The following is a 21,557-nucleotide window of genomic DNA, read 5'->3' as shown; positions in this document are numbered from 1 at the left end:
GCTAGGAATCATAAAACTTATGATTTGCACCCAGGGCCGGATTTAAGGGGGGGGCAGGGGGGCCATGGCCCCGGGCCCCCACATTTTAGGGGCCCCCACAAAATCTAACTTCAAATGGGAATCGAAAAAAAGTAGTGCTAGAAACATCTTGATTTAATTTTTATCACAAGTACTTCTACTCTCAAGATGTGTAAAATATTGTTCTTCAAATGAAAAAGAAGCAGATATCTGTCTTTTTATAAAATTTCAAACTTCCTCTGAAAGTTGTTAAGATTTTTATGATTCGGAATGATCATCTTCACCTGAATTCTGGATGAAATCTTAAACTCTATGGAATAGAGAGTCAAAATTTTCTGCTGAAAATTCGTGTTTATTTCTGTCGAAAACTATTGGTATGAGTTCTTTGAAGATTTGCAAGTGTTTCTATCAGAGTAAAGATTTTTTTTAAGTTGTAGAGTTTGATTCCGCTTACCAAACTAATAAATTATTCAAATCGAATCCCAGAATTATTGAAAGAACTAGCAAGAATTTCACGCGGATTTTTTTGCAAAGATCTGGTCCGGTTTTCTTCAATATGATTAAATTCATGACGAATTTTTCTTACTGGCTTAAATGTGTAATTCAGGTCCAACTCTTAACAAATTCATAGGCTCCTTATTTTCCAATTTTCCAATTTTTGTTTAAATTAACTAAAAATTCGTCCGCAAAAGATTTTTACGAAATTTTACTTTTAATTATATTCAAAAAAAAACAGAAATTCCATCAGGAACTCATTATCTATTTCCGATGAAATTTCTTCAACAGCTTTTATAGAATTTCCGCTAAAAACACCACTATGAGTTTTTTGCCTCTTGAAGTTTCACAAAGAGTTCTCAACAATTATTTTGCGCGATCATCAGAAACCCCTCTTAAAGTCGCGTTAGAAATGTTTATGCTTAAGATCCACAAAAAAAGAAACCTAGTAATCGGTTAGCAACACTATAGATTTCATCAATGATTCCGCAAGAAATTCCATTTGAAGCTTTTGCAATACCGACCCCAAAGATAGCGCTATAAATTTTATTTGAAATTTATCGAAAATGTCTCCTATGAAATTTGTTTTTAAATTTCTTAAAGGACTTTCTCATGAATTCCGACTTGATCAATGGAATCTAGTACTATGAACACTCTCGCTTTCGGATAAAGCGTTATTTATTTGATATGTTTTTTACAATCTTCTTCAGGCTAGATTTTCATATCTGGATCTCTGTTATGTTTGGATTGCCCTTTTTATAGTTACGCTAATTTAGCTACATTAATTTCTCCAATAACAACCCTAATTTTTGGAAGAATTTTTCATATTTTCAGGACTTTTCTACAATGAAAGAAATATCCTCTAAAAAGAGGGCCCCCACAACACTGTGGCCCCAGGCCCCCACATTTGTTAATCCGGCCCTGTTTGCACCGTTTCAATGCAGAAACGGAGAGTTTAGCATCTCACCACACAAAAAACCAACTCATTATTACAAATCTAGTATTCACTTATTCCTTCTAGGAATCCCGGAAAAAGTACTTCTGAAGACATTCCAAATTTATAGAAATCTTGGGAGGAATCACAAAAATAATTCCTGGAGGATTTTTGATACTTAAAGGATGGAGTGAATCCCAGAAGGAACTTTTGGAGGAATACTGGTATAAATCCCTGTTGAAATTCCCAGAAGGAGGAGTTTTTGAACTCTTGGATAAATTTATGAAACAACTCCTGGTCGTTGATTTTGGAGGAATTCCAGGAGGAACTCCGGGAGGTATTCGTTAAAAAAAACTCCTGAGGGAATCGTTGAAGGAGCTTCTGCAGGAATCCAAGAAAGACTCCAAGAAACTCCTATAAAGAAATCCTATAAGGAACTTCTTGACGAATCCTAAAAGAGAATTCTTGAGGATTCCTAGAATTAATTCTTGAAGGAACATCAGAAGAAATTGCTGGAGTAATTTTAGTAGGAACTCCTGGGGGTCCCTCGAAGGAACCTCTGGAGAAATTTTAGAAAAAAAAAACTTTTAATCAATCTCTGAAGGCACTCCTGGATGAATTTAAAAAAGAGCTTCTGCATAAATCTCTAAAAACTCTAGGAGGAAACCAAGGGGAATGACATATCCTTTTCTAATCGGAAAATCCGCATTTATTCGTTCCTAACCGTCGCTAACCGCTGTTAGCGCCACAGGCGCAGTTAAACGCGGTTGACGACGGTTAGCAACGGATATATGCGGATTTTCCCGGTTAGTAAAGGAAATGAAATTCCCCCTGGAGGAAACTGAGAAGGAACTTTAAAGAGATGAACCAGCCTAGGACTGGAAATCTCTATAATAAAGTAATAATAATAATAATAATAATAATAATGAGAAAGAACTTCCGTTCGAGAATCAGAAGGAATTCAGAAGGAACATCTGAAGGAATGCCTGACTAAATTTATGGAGGATTATCACTCTGCAGCAGGCGAATTTACTAGAATATTTTTACTAACTGAAGTTCACCCAGAAGCCTATGACTGTATATTTATAAAATATTGAGCTTTGTAAGGATTTCGCTACGATCGTGTAAATATGCAATCTTTGACAGCACAATGTTCACACATCCAACAACAAAGGAAACCGATTAGTCCGGAATAAAACAATCAGTATTCGAATAAACTCACAGTTCACTTCGGAAGAACAACGAAATTAATCGAAATTAAATTTGACGGGTTCCATTCTCAGGTCCGGTCCCAGAGCTCATTTTTTGTAAGAACGGGACGCTCAAACGTTAAAATTATTAAGTTCGTGCATCGATCCAATAGCTTGTACACCCTTGGATGCAATGTCTTGCACCCTGCCACAAGAAATTTGACGTGCACTTGGTTGGTGATCTTCCGGATTTTTTGTAAGCTATCCAATCCGATGTATGTACAGTATGACCCATAAAAAAATGCGACAGTTTTCAAAGCCATCGTTCCCCTACTTCGAACCGATTAACCTTGCATGTATTTATTGGATAGTATAGTAGAGCCACTAATCTGATAATGGCATAGGAACATAGACCGATTTCATTCACATACCTTTGGAAATATAACGTTAAACATATGGATGTCGAAATCGTCCACGCGCCAGAGGCCGTTTTTTAAGAATATAATTTTCTTTCAATTGCTTTCCGTCACATTCAGTCAAATTTTATTTTCAAAATAGTACTATCATGGCTGGACAAGGTCTTCAGGAGTTCGTCGGTTCGTCGGACAAGGACGAAAAAAATATTGTATTATAAATTATGAGATATTTGCTGAAAATAGAATTACTTGACAAATGATAATTTTTGGAAAATATTATGTTTTAAGCATGAAATTGTTTTTAAGTACTTAGTATTTGTACCTATTATAAAGGTAGGTTTATTAGCCTTCATCGACAAAAAATTGTTTTGAAAAATGTTCAAACAGTGTTAAGTTTTTAATTAATTTATCTTAAATACGGGTTTAATATATAGCACCTTTTTTTTAGTTTTGGGTTCCTAAACATTCGAAATTTGTTTAAAAATATTTTTCAAACGCGGGCGTATTTAAGAGTACATATTTCTTCATGGTTTACATGTGTTTAAAAGTTTTTATCTTAATTCATTTTGCTCTAAAAATTAGAGGAAAACTTGATTTTTTTTAGAAATTGTTAACAATTATAAGGTACCCCATATACGTAACCAATGAATATTTTGACAAAAAATTTAGGGATCCTGTATGACAATGACCTCCTTATTGTATCCTTATCCAAAAAGTTGAATTCATTAGAATTATTCCATTAAAAATCAGCAAAGATCGCAAAAAAATGAAGTGTCGCATTTTTTTATGGGTCATACTGTATGTCAGCGTGAACATTAACCTTCCAGGACGCGCGCCATCAAGCAACCGAAACTGCACCGCGCTCGCGCTGTATACGAAAAGCGAGGTTTTTTGGTAGTGTTGTACTTTTTACAACAGCGCGCGCGCAGAAGGGTTAAGAAAGATCATATAAAAAGCCATTGTCAAAGGAAAATAGCAATCGCCAGGGCAAAGTATAAGTAAATTTTGAGGGTGAAAATTTTAAAATTCGAAGTTAAACGATTTCGGTGACGTTATTCTCAATCTAGTTGAAAATCGGAGTTTTCGACTAGCGAAGTTGGGGTTTTCTCCAAATCCGTGCGTCGGACCTAGCTTCGGAAGTGGTGCTCTGTCTATAAACCTGGGTCGCTATACAGCGCATCACTTCCGAAGTTAGGTCCGATGCACGGATTTGGAGAAAAATCCAACTTCGCTAGTCGAAAATTCCGGGTTTCAACTGCACGGAGAATGCAATGAGGGAGCATGGATGTTATCTTATGAAATATTATTTTGTTTGTGTACCTATATGGTAAATCGTTTATTTATTAATCGATTATTTGGGAACAAAAAACTTCGACACCCCTAACATCTTTTTCCGAGGAATGTCACCTTGCACGGTTAACTAAAATTGATCAAAAAACAATTATTGACTTTTTTTGACAACAGGGTGTGCTGTAATCATTCGTAAACGGCGTCTCCATGCCGTTGTATGTGAAAACATGAAGTGACTTATATTGTTAATATAGTATATTTGGTTGAAGCTTAGGCTCCCATGTTCCACCAGCCAGATAACTGGGTTTTGCAAACTAAGCATTATTTGTAGCAACACTTTGAGCGGCATGATGGAACTATGCCTAGCGCGCTAAGTGTTATTAGACCACTAATGTAGTTGCATGAAGTGGGTGACGAGGTACATAAGTATCATTGCAGCGTGCTTAACCGTTATTGCAATATTGAGGCTCCAGTTTGACTGAACTATGAAACATGTACATAACAACTCATGAGAAAACTGTCAAGTTCGATTCAACTATAAGTTAGGTTGAAAAGCGAAGACGAACTTATATCAGAAGTCGTTTCACCTGGATGTCATAATTCAATGTCAAACTGAAAATGACAACCAATGTGTAATTCCGAGGGGCGACCAAATGAGTTTTTTGGTTTCTTAAACATTACTGATAATCGAGAAGAATTTCTCATTCATTTTTCTTGGATGAAGATAATTAATTCTCGTATTGGTCATATATGTATCTTCCATAACGTATCAGTTTGGCTCTAAATGTGAAAATAATTGAAAAATTTACAAAATTTTACGTTTTACTTCCAACCTAAACATGATAAAAAAAAACAATGCGCACGCCCCTTGTGCTGCCGTCACTTCACCCAACTAACGAATCGAATTCGTTGGTTGGGTGGAGCTTGTGGCTCAACGAACGAATTCCGACTGAGAGAATGGTTCAAACGTAAGAGAAACAGTATAATATATTGTTACATAAGATCGGATGTAAATGTATAGTAGCTACCAACGAGGGGCGAATCACTAGCGCATTTTCGATTCAGTCTTGCGTATTGACATACGCATTGGCGCATTTTGTTACGCATTGGTGTATTAAGGTACGCATTTCTAAAATTGAACAACACCTGTCAAAATTTTACAGCATGCACTTTTCAACGCATTGATAAAATTGTTCGTATTTTTATACGCATTGACAAAAAAAACTTGCATTTTTCTACGCATTGATAGAAAACACGCATTTTTCAACGCATTGATAGAAAACACGCATTTTTATGCGCATTGGTGGAATGCTCGCATATTTATACGCATTGATAAATAACACGCATTTTCCTACGCATTAGCGTATTTTTCAACAAATTATGTATTAAAACTCCAAAAAATATTTTGGCGCATTTTTCAACGCATTACATTTTCAAATGCATTTTTCAACGCATTGGAGCATTTTGTAACGCATTTTCATTAAAACGCATTTTCGATTCAGTTGTTTTGGAAGTGATCCGCCCCTCGGCTACCAATGTGCAAAGCTTTTAGCGAACCATTCCATTACAATACACTATATTGTAGCTGGTACACTGTATGGTACAGGAATGGTTTTCACCAAATACCCTATGGTTAGTTTTTATCCGGGGAGCCATACACGAAATCACATTCACAATTGCATTAATGCATGTTTGTTGGGTTGCTTTATTCAACTAATCACATGCTCCTCTTACCGTACATTGATATTAAAGCGAGTTTGAATTGTTTTGTGATCATAACAGGTGGAAAAAATGATACCAAAAACTGATCAACAAACCAAAATAAACGTTAAACAAAAAATTGTTGATGTTTTTGCATTTGACAGTGGGCGCTATTTATTAGCGCCCAGGACATCCTGTCTACCATGATTCCAATGCATTGATAAAGGCCGTGTCAGGGGCCTGGCTATAGTCCAGTGGTGAATTAAATAAAATGCTCTATAATGTTGACGAGTTTCAACCCCACCAAAAAAACTACTTATTGCTGTGTGCGTTCAAGATGCAAACAGTGCCCAAATGCGCTTCAAACGCGGTAACACATGTTACCAAAGGCAACGTAGCAAGCATAGCCAATATCACCGCCACCCTAGGATTCGAAAGCTCCTACTGACAGAAAATCTTACCGCATTTGGTGCTCCCGCATTTGATATTTGCATTTTGAATGCACACATCAATACTCAATCAATATTCAATCAATTGGCTTCTTAAACGGTGTTGAGATATTTGCATTTTCTAAATCTGCATTCCAAACTGAGCCGAAATCAAAATTTTCATGATTTTCGGCACCCGGGAACCTTTAAAAATCAATTTGAAGTTTGTATGGGAGCTTTTTATCGAATCACCCCTTGTCGCATTTTGTATTCTCGGATACTTATTCAAAACGTCATATCAACATAGGATTTGCGTGTATTATACGTCGTTTTGAAAAAGTATCCGAGAGTCTATGCGGTTGGAATCAAGACCGACATTCAATCAAAAATTGTAATTTTCTTGGTCCACAAGTGTCGCAACTGTTTCGTATCTATAGTGCGCTGTGTTGCTGACAACAACGGGATGGATGCGCACTACTTTTGACATGATTATATAATTATATATAAACGTCGCGAGTTGGGTCGCGTCGCGACTTGATTGTGCGAAGTCCGGTTTGATGGCGGCCCGACAATACTGGGCGCAGCTGTCAAGCAGTTGCCCAGCTGTCAAAAGGTGATTTCAAAAAATCTCTTTGAAATTGATTTTAGGTATCAAAACAAAGTTCTAAAAATCTGAAAAAAAGCATAGTGGCTCAGAAAAAGGTGCTTTTTCGTATGAAATAAAAAAAAACAATACATTTTTTTAAATTAAAAAACCCAAAAACAGATGATCAATTTCGATCAGTGTAGGAAGTACCGCGCGCAGCAAAGCTCTACCCAGAAACTCTCCACAACTGTCGCGACGCTATCTTGGTAGCAAGACGTCAGAGCGAGCGGGCGCCGGTGGAAGAAAACAAAATTGCTACCAAGAATCTTCAGCGAAAAACGACGTGTGTTTGCAAGCAGCCGTCGCTTGGTCCTGCGGCAGTGTTTTAAATTTTAAATTTTTGCTGATAAAACTCAAAAATCGCCTTCAATTTGTGTTCAACCGGATCAGAAACCACTGCCCTCAAATGGATAAGCAAGCGGATAGTGAAAATACTGCCCCTGCCGGTGGAAAACCAACGAAAAATGGCAACGGCAAGGACAAAGGTAAAGCAAATCAGCAGCAGCAGCAACAACAACAGCAACAGCAGCCTTCGGTCTCAGCAGCGCCGAAGCCGGTCGTGAAGCGTAAGCGTAAGCGCGTCAAGGATGCAAATGCGCCTAAACATCCCCTCACCGGTAAGTAGATGTATCCAATTCGTTAAATTTTCCGATTATTGTCATATTTTTGCCTTTGAATACTTGAATATTAACTTTCTTCCTAACCACAGGATACGTTCGTTACATGAACGAGAAGCGTGATGCCTTCCGGTTGAAACATCCCAACCTATCCGTGATGGAAATCACCAAAATACTCGCCGAAGAGTGGGGAACTCTGTCGGAAGAGGTGAAGAAGCCATTCCTGGAAGCGGCGGAAGCCGACCGGGAACGTTACCACCGCGAGGTCACCGAGTACAAGCAAAACAGCGAAGCGAGCAAAAAGCCCAAGACCAACGGAGGAAGCGACTCGGATCTCAGCAAGGAAGTTCCCTACTTTAACGGAAGGGAGGAGAAACAGCGGGTTGAGATGCGCGTCGGAGACTATGAGATTCCGATCTTTACCGATGATTTCCTGGAGCACAACAAGGTCATCGACTCGGAGCTGAGGATGCTTCGGAAGTCGAACATTGACTACGAGCAGCAGAATTCCGTTCTGGAGAAACACGTCGAGAATATGGACAATGGCATCCAGAAGTTGGAGAACGAAACAAACGGTCTGAAGACTCGGAATGCGGTTCTTCAGAGTTACCTGCAAAAGCTGAGAACGGTGCTGGCCGGGGCGTTGGCCGGGTTGCCCATTGGGTCAGGGAAGGAGGGAGCCACGGTGGACAACATCGATCGGTATATGGGCGAGTTGCATCAGATGGCCAAATCGAACAGCCATGGACACGCGTTGAACAAGGCCAAGGACATCATCCGGAAGTTGGACCTGCAGAGCTTGGCCACCTAAGAGTGAGTGTTCCAAGTGCGCAGGTAAGTTTATGTTCGTAAGTCATTCGGATTTTAGTTTGTTGTATTATTTCTTCGTCATATTGGCTTTCGCCGATTGGTCACGTGGTCGAACTGTATCGAATATATTATCCTAAGAGTAAGCGTCAAGTTACGAGATGGTGTAATGACTGATCCGAAACGTCCGTTTAGAAGCTATAACATCATTTACGATTACAATTTCTTTAGATGTCTTCTCTTTAGCACACCGATAAATGCAGGTAGCCTGCTGGACATGAAAGATAACGATAATTATGGTATAGAGATTGTTATGAACCCCAAGAATCTTTAGCAAAAGATCCAAAAACAACAAGGGTTTTACGAATGTCAAGGGTGCTCCGAGCAAGAAAATCCCCACACTCACGCTTACAAAGGAATGGTTCATTCAAATATTACGTAACGCAAAATTTGACGATTTCAGACCCAAGTAACAAGTTCTGTATGAAGCGTTACACAGCGCTAGACCCCCTCCCTCCCCCTTAGCGTTACGTAACATTTGAACGAACCCGAAGCAGCTTAGAATTTTTCGAGAGAAGGGAAAAGACGGAAAGAGGCATTATCCATAATCCTTAATAAGGAGAGCAAACCCACTTCCAAGCAAGACAAATTTGCTACAGAGGACTCCAAACATAAAAGGATGAAGCACCATCTGAAACCGAAAGAGCGCGCCCAACAGTCGTCAAATCGCGTGCCTCAGTAAAACGTTTCTGGACAACAAAATCCACCCTAGAGGGAAAAAGCTGGTGTTAGCTACAGTGATATGGCCAAAAGCATGAAGGTCGGGGTAATACCCAAAGACTTCCCCACCTTCCAACTCACTACAGCCCAGCTAGACCTTCTACAAGAAGCACTTCTGCTCAGAGCAGTTCAACAGCGAAACGAGCCAATAAAACTCAAATTCAACAACCACATCTACAGGCCCGGTTACATGGTTCTAATCTGTAAGGACAATAGACTGCTGAATAGTTGAAGAGAACATCCCCATCCATGAATCCCTGGAAAGGTGCAGAGCTGATAACAATGGACGAAGTGGAGATCCCACGTCCAGACATGATCTGAGCATTCTTCCCGCAAAGCTTCAGCTATGACGACGACCGAATAAAGTCTCACAGAAAGCCAAAATGATATTACAACAACTAATCGGCGTATTGTGAAACGATCATTTCTGAAAGAAACTCATGTCCAATGGATCTTTACAGTAGAGGGTGCGTCGATGGAATAGTTGAAAAGTCCGAATACACCCTTAACTACCGATTTGATGACATCCAACAAGGAAGATTACAGATCAACCGACTTCACCAAACCGACTGGAAGGCCGACCCAAGATTAATCTGAGAAAGCCTCCTGTTCGGGCGAGGTCAGTAAATCTCACCCCAAAGGCACCATAAAGGCTAGCCTGTCCGCCTCTAATGGAAAAGCTCGAAGTTTACATGCGACCCCTTGCTCTAGTGGTACCAAATCAAAGGTATCTAAACAGGGGGTGCAAAAAGCGACAGCTTGACCACAGAAGCGAGACTCGCTACAAGGGAGAGAAACGACCCTAATTGTAACACCAAACGACATCCTCATGATCCGCAACATTCAAAGTCGGACAGTCGTCGTCTGGAAAAAAAACGGGAACCCCGAAAAATCCAGAATACAAGATATTCCACAACACTCACGTAAGTTGGTATATGATGACAGCCAGCTGTCTCCTAGAGAAGCTATTTTATTACATAACAACTGTCTCCAATTTCAGAATCCATAAAAAGGGGCATCGGGAGTAGAGATAGTTTGGTGGTCTCAGCATACTTCCCAGGCGACGTGGGCGAAATCCTCCCTCCAGAGATAGCTGCACCCGTAGCCTACAGCCACCGCCACAACATCCCTTTCGTCATAGGGTGCTACGCAAATGCACATCACACCGCATGGGAAAGTACTAATATAAACACCAGAGGTGAGTACCTGTTAAAGTTTCTCTCTTCTAAGAACATTGACATTTGTAATGTCTATGACAAGCACACGTTTGAAAACTGCACTTGTCAGGAAGTTTTGGACTTGACGGTCTATTTATGATAAGTCTAGTCTAGTCTAGTCTACACATACACAGCCATTCATTGAAAGAATCCTGTAAAATGAAAAGATCGACTACTCCTATCATTTTTCTTGTCATTATTAATGATTGCAGTGCATCAGAAATGCATTACAAGCATTAAAGCGGCCAGGCCTACTGTGCAGCGTTGTTATTGTTATTAAAATCAGAAAACGGGGACATCTCGTACCAACCGTTCCTTAAAAAGTGATAATAATGTACCGCATCGTTGGGAGTGATTATGCCAAGAATGTTAATGTCACTCCATGTCCTTTGGAATCCAGGGATGGGACAACGGTATTTACCCCGTATGCCCTGGCTTTTAAGCCTAGGCTTAAGCGCCTTTACTCGTTCTCTGAAACGAGATCAAAAGTTATGGCACAGACAAACAGACGTAACACTTGCGAAATTTCCATCGACCACGCTTTTAACGATCATTTTAAATTTTCATAGGCTTTCACAACCAGAGGCGCGCGCATCGTTTTTCTATGCGTTTGACGTTTCACACTAGCGCCTTCTGTTGACGATATGGCACAACACAGTGATTCGTGCAACTTTTCCACCAGGTGATGGTAGTGTGAGCTGGGCGATGGATTTCCATGAAAATCGTTCAAGGTGTTACGTCTGTGGTTATGGTATCCAACCCTCCCCTAATAAACATTTATCTCTAATACTTGAATGTTACTGATATGGGTATAAATAAAAAAAAAACAGAAAGATCTCACCATATTGATTCTTATTGGAGCCCTGAGCATTGTCCTTTTATCACGGACAGTCAGTGGGTTTATTTTCGGCAATACGGCAACATTTTTTCAAGCTGCTTCAGATAGGATCAGCATCAGTAACACACTTTAGCAATTTCACCTTATTCAAACTCATTCAAAATACTTTTGCGGATTTCAGATTCCTCTCATCAACCAAAAAGATCACTTCGAAGTCCCCATGCACTAAAACTTTCATCATTATTCAGTTTATAGGGATCCGGTAAAACTATCACAAATTGCGATAGACCCATCTTCACCACAAAATAATACACGGAGCAGGATCACTTTTGTACGGGGAAAAAATATAAGCTTGGCATCAAACCGTAGCACCACCAGCCAAATTACAAAGAAAAAAAACACTTCATACCACTGCCGCATAAACTCTTCTCAAAATCCACCGGGCAGAATCACTTCTTGGAGTAACAATTTTTTCTCTGCCGGATGGCGTAGCACCACCACAAATTTTTCTCATCTTTACTTCTTCATGGTTTAGCTTAGCTTAGCTTAGCTTAGACTGACTGCACACATCTATGGTTGCTATTCCGTGATTGACCCGAACCAATGACAGTTGCACAATGAATCAACTGAATAATTGACTGGGAGTGGTCAATATTTTCACTGTGCACGCTTCAGAGACTCTCTTTAACGGTACAATAACGGCGCCGGCCACGTCCTTGCAGTCAGGTTGGAAGAGGGAAGGAATATTAGTAACAACCTTTGTTAAGTGAAGGCCCGCGTTTACCGCTGCGACTCCACCAAAGGCTGCAGGAAGGAGTGTTTGTTAGTGGGAAAGGTATCGTTGGGTCTGGATTCACTTTGATAAGTAATATGACCTTCGTGTCATGCTGGTTGCCGCGCTATTGTTTGCTTTACGCGGAAAACAAACAATCGCCCCCCGCGTCAGGTAGTCGCTTAATATTTACTGCGAACGACGTGACAAAATATGCAATCTAACACATTATTATTCACTTCACACGGAAAGTAAACAATCGATCACCCACGTCAGGTGGTCACTTAATATTTCGAATCGAACCGCGGAAGCTAGTCGCCAAATATTTAACTGCAAATGACACGACCGAACATGCAAGCTGACGCACTATTGTTCACTTCATGTGAGAAGCAAATAACTGATCACCCACGTCAGGTGATAGTTCAGTGTTGCTACAAAAAACGCGACACAACGAAATGCTCATTTTCGAATTGAGTTGTCCAAAAAAAGTCTCACGAAACCTACTGCAAGCCTATCCATATACATACGTGAGAACGAAAGATGTTTACAAAGTTCTTACAGATAGATTAACACGGGAAATCTGAACACAAACCACTACCACACAGGAATTTGGATTGGTCAATAGGGAAAAAGAAAAATCGAACGACCGAAGCAAAAGCACGCGACACCGGCATCCGGACGAAATCCCATTTACACACTCCATCTTTACTTCTTCATGGTTTGGTCAAAAACTTGAATCAGAAAACCACACGCACTATTGAGTCCTCCAATCATTTCAAATGTGATTCGCGAGTCTTTTTTTCTTTTCGGTATTCACAAACGCACTCGACATCACATAAATCTTTCGAATTCCAGCACAACTTTTCGTCTCCAAAACACGTTTTGTTTCCAGCGCACACAACAGTCCATATCTCAAGAATATTATTTAGTTCACTTTAACTCCTCTTTCCCGCAGGAGAATCTATCCGCTTTCTGATTGAATGCATCCCCAAAAGGACAACGGCACTGACCACAGCGAAATTATTGGTGAATTATATTTCACACCAGCCATTTCGTCGGCCGAATCACCCGCGGATACGAAGTAAAACTTGACAAGCATTTTCAAAACACATCCAACCGGACTTGACGGTCTATTTATGATGAACTAAAAAACTGTCTCGATGGAAAACAACGTTTAAAGAAAACTGATCGGGAATCCTACTCAGCTATCTTACAACTTAAAGAGTGCATCCTAGAAAGTCACAAGAGAGCTGTCCAAGTAAATCAACTTGTTCGAGCAGAGACGTACCTTGGTGGAATAAAGAACTCCTGAGAAGCTTCGGAAAACTACGCGTAGGGAATTCAACGGCGCCAAGCGTACCGCTGATTGGTGCCTATACAGAAAGGCCCTGACGAACTACAACAAAGTAATAATGTCAGCCAAGCGAAAATCGTGCATTCTCATGTGTGAAAGCATAGAGAGTATACCCGTAGTGGACAGACTAAAAAAACTCTTTCAAAAGACGGATGCTTCGCTCACTGTAGAGCGACATTTGGCATAAGGTCACTTGGCATAAGGTCACTTGGCATAAAGACATTTGGCATAACGGTCATTTGGCAAAATGAACATTTGGCATAATCGAAATGCACCCTTCTTTATTATGCCAAGTGTCCATTATGCCAAATGTCTTTATGCCAAGTGACCTTATGCCAAACGGCCTTATGCCATATGATTTTATGCCAAATGACACAGACCCTGATAAAATCAGGACATTGGTGTATTGACGGAAATGTTATATGAAAATACCAGACAATTTCTGATGAAAATACTTTCAGTTATTTTTCGCTGATAACCTGGAAATGTCAATGGTTTAGGTTTAATAATAATTTAGCCAAAGCACATTCGACCGGATGGCATTTGGACAAATGGCATTCGGCCAAACACGTGCCGAACATCAATCGGTATAAACATGTCTCCACAATGGCCGGCTTGAACCCCTACTGACGTTTTCATGAGCTCTAATCTTGAAAATTCGTAAACAAATGCGTCTGACTTGGATTGTCTGCCTGCCTATTTTTACAATAGAGTTAATAAACTATAGAGGACGAATGTCGCTGGCGTCGCCGCCGCAACATCTCTTGCTGGCGGAGATAGGGAAGGATATAAGTGTCAAAGCGAAAAAGTATGCAGTTTGACAGATAGATACCCGGCATGTTTGCGAACGAGAACAAAAGGAACAGCAGCGACATTCGTCCTCTATAGTTTAGGGTAACCAATATAATTTGGACCCCCATATATTTTGGACCCCCTGGGTTGTATTATCACATCTTACACAGATTTAATGAAGAGATAACGAAATTTTTTAGAATCATTCTCTAAATAAGATTGCTCTGCACGGACAGCAATCTTTTCCTCACTGGAAATATCCATATTTGCCTTGAAATTAATTTTCTTCAATCTCGTCATCCGTGCGAGTGTCGCAACATGTTTACAACAAGACATTGGAGTGTCCAAAACAGTGAAAACTGATGCTTCAAAAATCGATTATTTTCATCAAATTTTCAGCCAGAAATGACCTTGTGGGTATTTTTAACGGACAGTGGAGGCTTATACGATCATACTAACATCATCATAATGTGTAAATACCCTCTGAATCTGTTTGATTTTGACTTAAATTCAAACTAATGTCCTCTAGGGGTCCAAAATTCAACCGTTACCCTATTAACTCTATTCTTTTAACAATTGGGCATAGCCAGGATAAACACATGCAGTGTGACTCGATTCTTCGTTCATCTGATTTGTGCCTTCAAAATTTGTATGCAAAATTAAAGTAAGACTGTTCCATGTTTCTCCTTAACTGATTTCAGAAAGGCGTTTCCAAGATTATTATAGTGCTTGAAGGCATTTAATACATTTTTGAGAATGTTACATTGGGGCGAATGTCTTTCGGGCGTTAATTTCAGGCATTTGTCATTCGGGCGTTTGGAACTCGGGAGAAAGTGAAATAACCAATTGGTGAAGCACCAGAATGTTCTTGTCCTTCTGAATAACCTTCTCGAAGACGAAACATTTCTATTTGCTTTTGATGCCGTTATAAAATATATATATTTTACTTGAAAACTAGCACCACCTCGCGGTGAAATCACCAACTAATTGGTGAATCACTAGAATGTTCTTGTCCTTCTGAACAACCTTGTCGAAGACGACACATTTCTATCTACTTTCGATTCCGAGATAGAGAAACTGAAATTTTACTTGATAACTAGCAACACTCCCAGTTAAGGCGAAATTGGAAGCATTTTTTTGGTTTTTGATTTTTTATTAAATAACGAAGCAATATTTTCAAAAACTGTTCTCGTACACATGTAGAGTATGGATCAGGGTGTCTTCTGATTTTTTTTTTGTGGTGGAAAATGTTTTCCATTTTTGCAAAAAACCATTTTTTGTAAAATTTTGTTCAAAAATGGTTTCTGTAAAAACGAAAAACATTTTCCACAACAAGAAAAATTTAGAAGATACGCTGATCCATACTGTACATGTACACGAAAACCGATTTTGAAAATATTGCTTCGTTATTTAATAAAAAATCAAAAACCAAAAAGTGAGGAAATGCTTCCAGTTTCGCCTTAATGGACGGTCTTGTGTAAATCGACCAGTGTTACCATTTGAGGTCATAATTCCAAGTAGTGAATGACCACACGTGATAGCCCTCGGTCAGTACTCAAACTTTGCCGAACACATGGAGAAGGTAAACTGGCATGCTCTGATTTTCTTATGACTAATTTGGTTTACGATAGACAACCCCATCCCCCTACAGTGGACGTAAATCAAGGTCGGAATATATCTAAAGGAACTTAATTTACTTCTTGCAGCATAATTTCCTAACTCAGACCAGTTTTGATCTGAAAGCGTAGTGATTCTGAAGTGCACGCACAAGCTTTACTAGGTTTCCGATAATATTTTTACAGGAATTAAAATAGTAATGAAATTTGACATAAAGATTGTTATCTATGGGTAATTCTCGCTGAGACCGGCCCACTATTTACACCTTGTCTTCAAAAATGCCAAAAAGGTGCCAATTTTCTGAAAGTCCTCGTTAAAAAATTAAGGAAAATGCATTTGGTTACTCAAATTGATGGACCCCCCGTTAGTTAGAGCCACAACAATTTTTGCAGACCCCTCGATTTTGGTCAAATGGTGGTTCATTTAAACCTATGACTTGAAAGTTTCTCCAAAAACCACCTCAAAACGAATTGTTGTTGAAAAGAGGGAAGGATAGAGCTACTATTTACAATAATAAAAAGTTGGGTCGGCCATATTGATTTTTATACCAAAATATTTTTTCCACCATGAGGGCAACCACCGATTTTCAAAATTTTTGCATAAATTGAAAGCTGGGACATTTATACATGACATATAAAAAAAAATAGAGTGTCTTTTTCTTCTTTCAAAAATTATCTGCCGTTTTGTAAACCATGCCACTTTTGCGCACTGGACCCGGTGCCGGCCGTTTAAATAAATGCAGCGTTATTTTGCAGTGTTTACGAACACGAATTTAAAATATGAACCCACTAATGGAAAGCTGAAAGTTTAAGCTTTTCAAAACTCTAAAAAAGTTATGAAAGCAATGCCCGCATCATTGAGAAACAGTCAAAAACGGAAACGAACTTCCGACTTGCGCAAATTTAGCGGCAGGTGCCTTTGTGTATACATGCAGGCGTAAACTCGGATGCTGTTGCATGTCGTTGCCGGTGCGCATGGAAATGTATGGAGAAAACGTGGCTTAATTTACAAAACTACAGATAAATTTTGATAGGAAAAAAAGACATATCTAATTTTTTTATATGTTATGTATAAATGTCTCAGCTTTCAATTGATGCAAAAATTTTGAAAATCGGTGGTTGCCCTCATGGTGAAAAAAATGTTTTGGTATAAAAATCCAAGATTGTGGCCAAAATCAATATGGCCGACCCAACTTTTTATTATTGTAAATAGTAGCTCTATCTTTCCTCTTTTCAACTACAATTCGTTTTGAGGTGGTTTTTGGAGAAACTTACCAGTTATAACGGTTTAAATGAGCCACCATTTGATCAAAATCAAGGGGTCTGCAAAAAATGTTGTGGCTCTAACTAACGGGGGGTCCATCAATTTGAGTAACCAAATGCATTTTCCTTATTTTTTTAGCAAGGATTTTTAGAAAATCGGCACCTTAAACATTTTTGAAGACAAGGTATAAATAGTGGGCCGATCTCAGCGAGAATTGCCCATATATGAAGTATAACTTTTCGTCCCAACGTTACTCGTGAAAGTAAATAAGTTCTGTAACATCAGATTCCGCTCATCTAAGGCATGGTTTACAATTTACTAACTGTAATACTTTTGCATTCGAAGTTGGCCCAAGTACAATCAGATATAATTTAAGACCGAAGCAAAACTTATCATAAAAAATTTATCACAGTTGGTGTTACAGTTCTAAACTGTTCCTAATTTCGCTAATGAACAAATTTATGACATCTTGTATGTAGACGTTTCCGGAAAAGAGTATATTTTTTGCAACTCTGTGTATTTGCAATTAATTTTTGTTGTTCATTGTAATTGGGTTCGTTAGGGGTATCCGGATTATTTTATAATCGGATTCTCCACCCAAAAATTAGTCGAAATCCAAAATTTCATAATTTTTGGAGTGCGGGAACTATTTTTAAAATGCATTTAAAGTTTATGGGAATTTTTTTTTTGTTCGGGCGAACTGTCATTTTATCGATTGAACTGCCATTATATCCACGAAAATAAAAACTGTTTTGTTATTTTAAGCATCAAAACAAAGCTATTGGAATCCAATAAAATCGCGTTATACTCCGAAAATTGAGCTCTATCGATTACGCTATAGAAAATAGCAATATTTTATTCACTAAACAACCCAATTGTACAACAGTGGCTAAATTCATTAGACCGCCAGATTTAACGAATTTCATTTTACAACTTTGCACGGCAATTGGAACACACGATCAACTGCCGCTTATTTGAGCCCAAGAAGCACTCAAAAATAGGAATGTTTTGCTTTTAAAATTTATGTTATTCAGTAAATGTGCCATAAAAAGGATTTGCTCTCATCTAATCTATTCATGTTGTCCAATAATATCCGCTTCGGAGAGAGGGTTACTTCGCGTGTAAACTTGATTTTTACAATATTGAGCGGTTATTGAGTCTTGAACGGCTACTGCTACGCTGACAGTACAAATTGTGAATAAATTTCGCAATATCACCGGTGCTGTGTATAATCAAGTAATTTCTTGAGACTTCTCCACTTCCCTCCAATGACATTCAATAGCTTGGGTTCCAATTTACACCAGCACACGGTACACACAGCTTCTAAACGATTTTATCTAATTCTTTTTTGTTAGTGCACTACTGCTTAGTTTTTTAGTTGAATACATAAATTACATCAGTGCACCAACTTCTCTGGGGATTTTTCTTCACATTTTCCAACTTAAACCACTTTTCGATCGACTTTTAGCGCTGTTGCATAATATATATTTTTCACTGTTTCCCGACTCTAAAGCGACAAGATGTACTTTATCCTTATCCTAACAAAGTTGGACTACATCATTCACTTCTTCGACGGTTTCAGGGAAAAGTACAGGATTAGTAGTCCGAGACCGGCGTAGGTGGCCTTCGCAACCTGAAATTTAAGGAAAATAAATAAATCTCCAGAATTCGACCGAAAGTACCGAATGCGATGGCTTACATTGGCTCGTCCCTTGATGGTTTCGCCATTGAAGTAGCGGGACAATCCCTTTAGCTTAGTTTCGTCAACGTGATCTCCGCCGGCCATTCTGCAATTAGGGGAACAATTAGTGAAATTATCATGCTTATTTTAGCTATTTTTCGCTTACTTTAGATGAAAATTTACGGACTGTTTTTGAAGAACCAACAGAAGGGATCGTACGTCTTCAGCGAATTGAAAGCAAAATGTCAAGAGTTCCAGGCAGTTTGAGGTTAGGTTACATAACACTCAATCCATTTGCGGTGACAGGAGAAATTTATCGGATACAATCCGATTTCAAGCGAGAATTCGAACATTGAAGGGTGCCATCTTGCGGCGAGCGCCGATGTGCTAATGTCAGGTAGTTTCTAGTCGGGTCATTGTTGACCGATGCACCAATGTGAATAATGCTCGTAGATAGTATCCCAATTTAAAAGTAAGTGCTTACCAAACATCGCGTCGTGTTGTTGCGATTCGGGTAGATGGAGCTATTGATTACATTACCACTCCAAATACCGTGATAAGAAACTTTTCGCGGAATTTCGTGGTCAGAAAAAAGTGGGAACTTTTACTTTGAGCAAGCAGCTCGTTCTTGTAGTGGCCTTGCCCACTCGGTAAAACCGCCGAACCCTTACGATGGGTTCTCATGTGACTCAGTTGATTTAAAGTAAAAGAAATAATAAAGTCAGTTCTGATTTACCTATGAACGTACTCGGTCGTTTGTATTATTTGCATTTGAGGAATGCTTCCTTTTTATCTTTCTTTACCGGTTATAACAGTGTCGACGAGGAGAAATGTTAATTGGGATTTGTACAACGCTTTTTACGGCCATTGGCTTTTTAACTTTGGCGTATATTTTTCAGTGCAAAATTCCTTTTGGTGACAAGCGTGCTATGTGTAATAATTTTTTCTATCCGTGCATTCACGACCGCCGGTAAATGTGTAGTTTTTTCGTGAATTATTTTATTTTTCCGCCCATAGATCGGGTCAATAATTCACTTTTGTATGCTGATGTATTTTTTTAAATTGTATTTTGTCAGTGTTTTTTTTTCGGTAAACGAGATTTTGTTGTGAAACGTTGGTTGCTGTAAAATGGTGCATAAAAACACTTCCAGCAGTGCGTGTAGTAATTTTTGTCCTTTTTTTTGGTACAGCATGGTGCAAAATATCACCTTTTGTTAATCTCGTTACCATTTTGTTTATTTTGTGAAAGACAAGACTCCTTTGAATGTTTTAACTTTTGTATTATTTGCATTTGTTTGACGACGGCATTTTGTTTTTGGCTTTTTTCACAATCTTTGATATGTATCAATTTCTTGACCATTTTTATTTAATCTGCGTGCGGCACACACACAAGAATCAGTCAGTGGAAGAGTGGTAAAATCGGCAATGAATTCACTCATCATTTTCCGTTTAATATGGCTTACAGTACTCGCGATGAAGTAAGTGAACATAGCCGATTTGCAATACAGTTGCAGTGTTTACCATCTGACTAATTAGACATTTCCGGAGTAATTCGCGATTAGGGCGAAAGTAATAAAATGTAAACATGGTCATTTGATCAGTTGAAGATAAGCAAGCACTATTTCAAATCCTAATTTCAAACGAAGCAATAAAACGTTAACACAAGTTAGCAAATAATTGCAAAATAAACATATTTTCCAATTAATCGAGGCTTTCTTTAATTTTTTTTCGTTTTTCTATCATAAATTGGCTGTTTTTCAATTACGTCTATTTTTCCGTGTGCTCTAAATACGCCTTTTCCAAATTAGCCCCAACATTACCTGACACAACATTTTCGCCCAATACTATTCGCTCTATTTTGACATTTCCATCAATTTCGCCTCTCGCTATTCGCCTGTGTTTTGTTTGGAAAACAGTTTCGCCATCTACTATTCGTCTTGTTTACGTTTTAGTTACGATTACGCCTTCTACTTTCATCAGCATTATCCTTAATTACTATAGAAAGTTCTAGTAAAATAGTTGGATTTTTTCGTTAAATCTTGTGTTGTATTGCCGTACCGTACTGCCGTACTGCAAGGGCTACCACCTGAAGCGGGAATATAAGCTTGCACCAGCTGCAGAAAATGATTCACACCAACCGGATTGATTCGAGGAAACCGGTCGATTTGAGAACGATTCGCAACACGGGACCGTTTCAGATCCGACCGAATCAGCTGCATCACGGCGTTCAGATCACGGACGAAGGCGCTGACGAGTTCCTGATGAATCTGGAGGTGCAGATGCTTCGGAGCTGGCGACTGCGGCAATCGAGCGGAACGGAGGAGTCTTCCAGACGGCCTGTTGCGATTTGCCGAAATTTATGTGGAAAAAGTGTTTGTTGCATAACAGCTGACGCAGGTAATCAGAAAGACGGTCAGGACAAGTAGCAATACTCGATCAGGATCATCGTAAGAATCCGTAGTGAGATTATAACATCAGTAATGATGAACGACGCTACACTAATTTTGGAGCAAAAAAGTTTATACATCATCAGTTACCGGAGGTGTTAAATATACTGATGAAAGGTAATGAGTCAAACTCTGGCTAAACGATCGTCAGGTCACAGAAGTTTAATTATAGGTAAATAAAACATTTCAGTAAGTTTAATTTGTTTCGGTGACTTTTCGAAGCTGAAAGAATTGCAAGGACCTTTTTGTCCTTC

The 21,557-nt window shown here is 39.0% G+C and overlaps 2 protein-coding genes across 2 annotated transcripts; one reads left to right on the top strand and one right to left on the bottom strand.

Annotated features, from left to right (window-relative positions):
* Positions 1–7,376: 7,376 nt before the first annotated feature.
* On the top strand, positions 7,377–8,699 carry LOC109424734 (high mobility group protein 20A). The gene is made up of 2 exons (XM_019699920.3): positions 7,377–7,735; positions 7,828–8,699. Exons 1-2 carry the CDS (start codon positions 7,525–7,527, stop codon positions 8,544–8,546), a joined length of 930 nt encoding a protein of 309 aa, XP_019555465.3. The 5' UTR covers positions 7,377–7,524; the 3' UTR covers positions 8,547–8,699.
* Positions 8,700–18,632: 9,933 nt separating this feature from the next.
* LOC109424729 (ATP synthase membrane subunit K, mitochondrial-like) lies at positions 18,633–19,154 on the bottom strand. Its single transcript, XM_019699915.3, has 3 exons — positions 19,023–19,154; positions 18,875–18,962; positions 18,633–18,808 (listed from the first exon to the last, which is right to left on the bottom strand). Exons 2-3 carry the CDS (start codon positions 18,959–18,961, stop codon positions 18,737–18,739), a joined length of 159 nt encoding a protein of 52 aa, XP_019555460.1. The 5' UTR covers position 18,962; positions 19,023–19,154; the 3' UTR covers positions 18,633–18,736.
* Between the last annotated feature and the right edge of the window lie 2,403 nt (positions 19,155–21,557).

Source organism: Aedes albopictus, chromosome 3, assembly GCF_035046485.1.
Source record: "Aedes albopictus strain Foshan chromosome 3, AalbF5, whole genome shotgun sequence".
Taxonomy (NCBI): Eukaryota; Metazoa; Arthropoda; class Insecta; order Diptera; family Culicidae; genus Aedes; species Aedes albopictus.
This window is presented reverse-complemented; position numbering and strand designations above follow the sequence as displayed.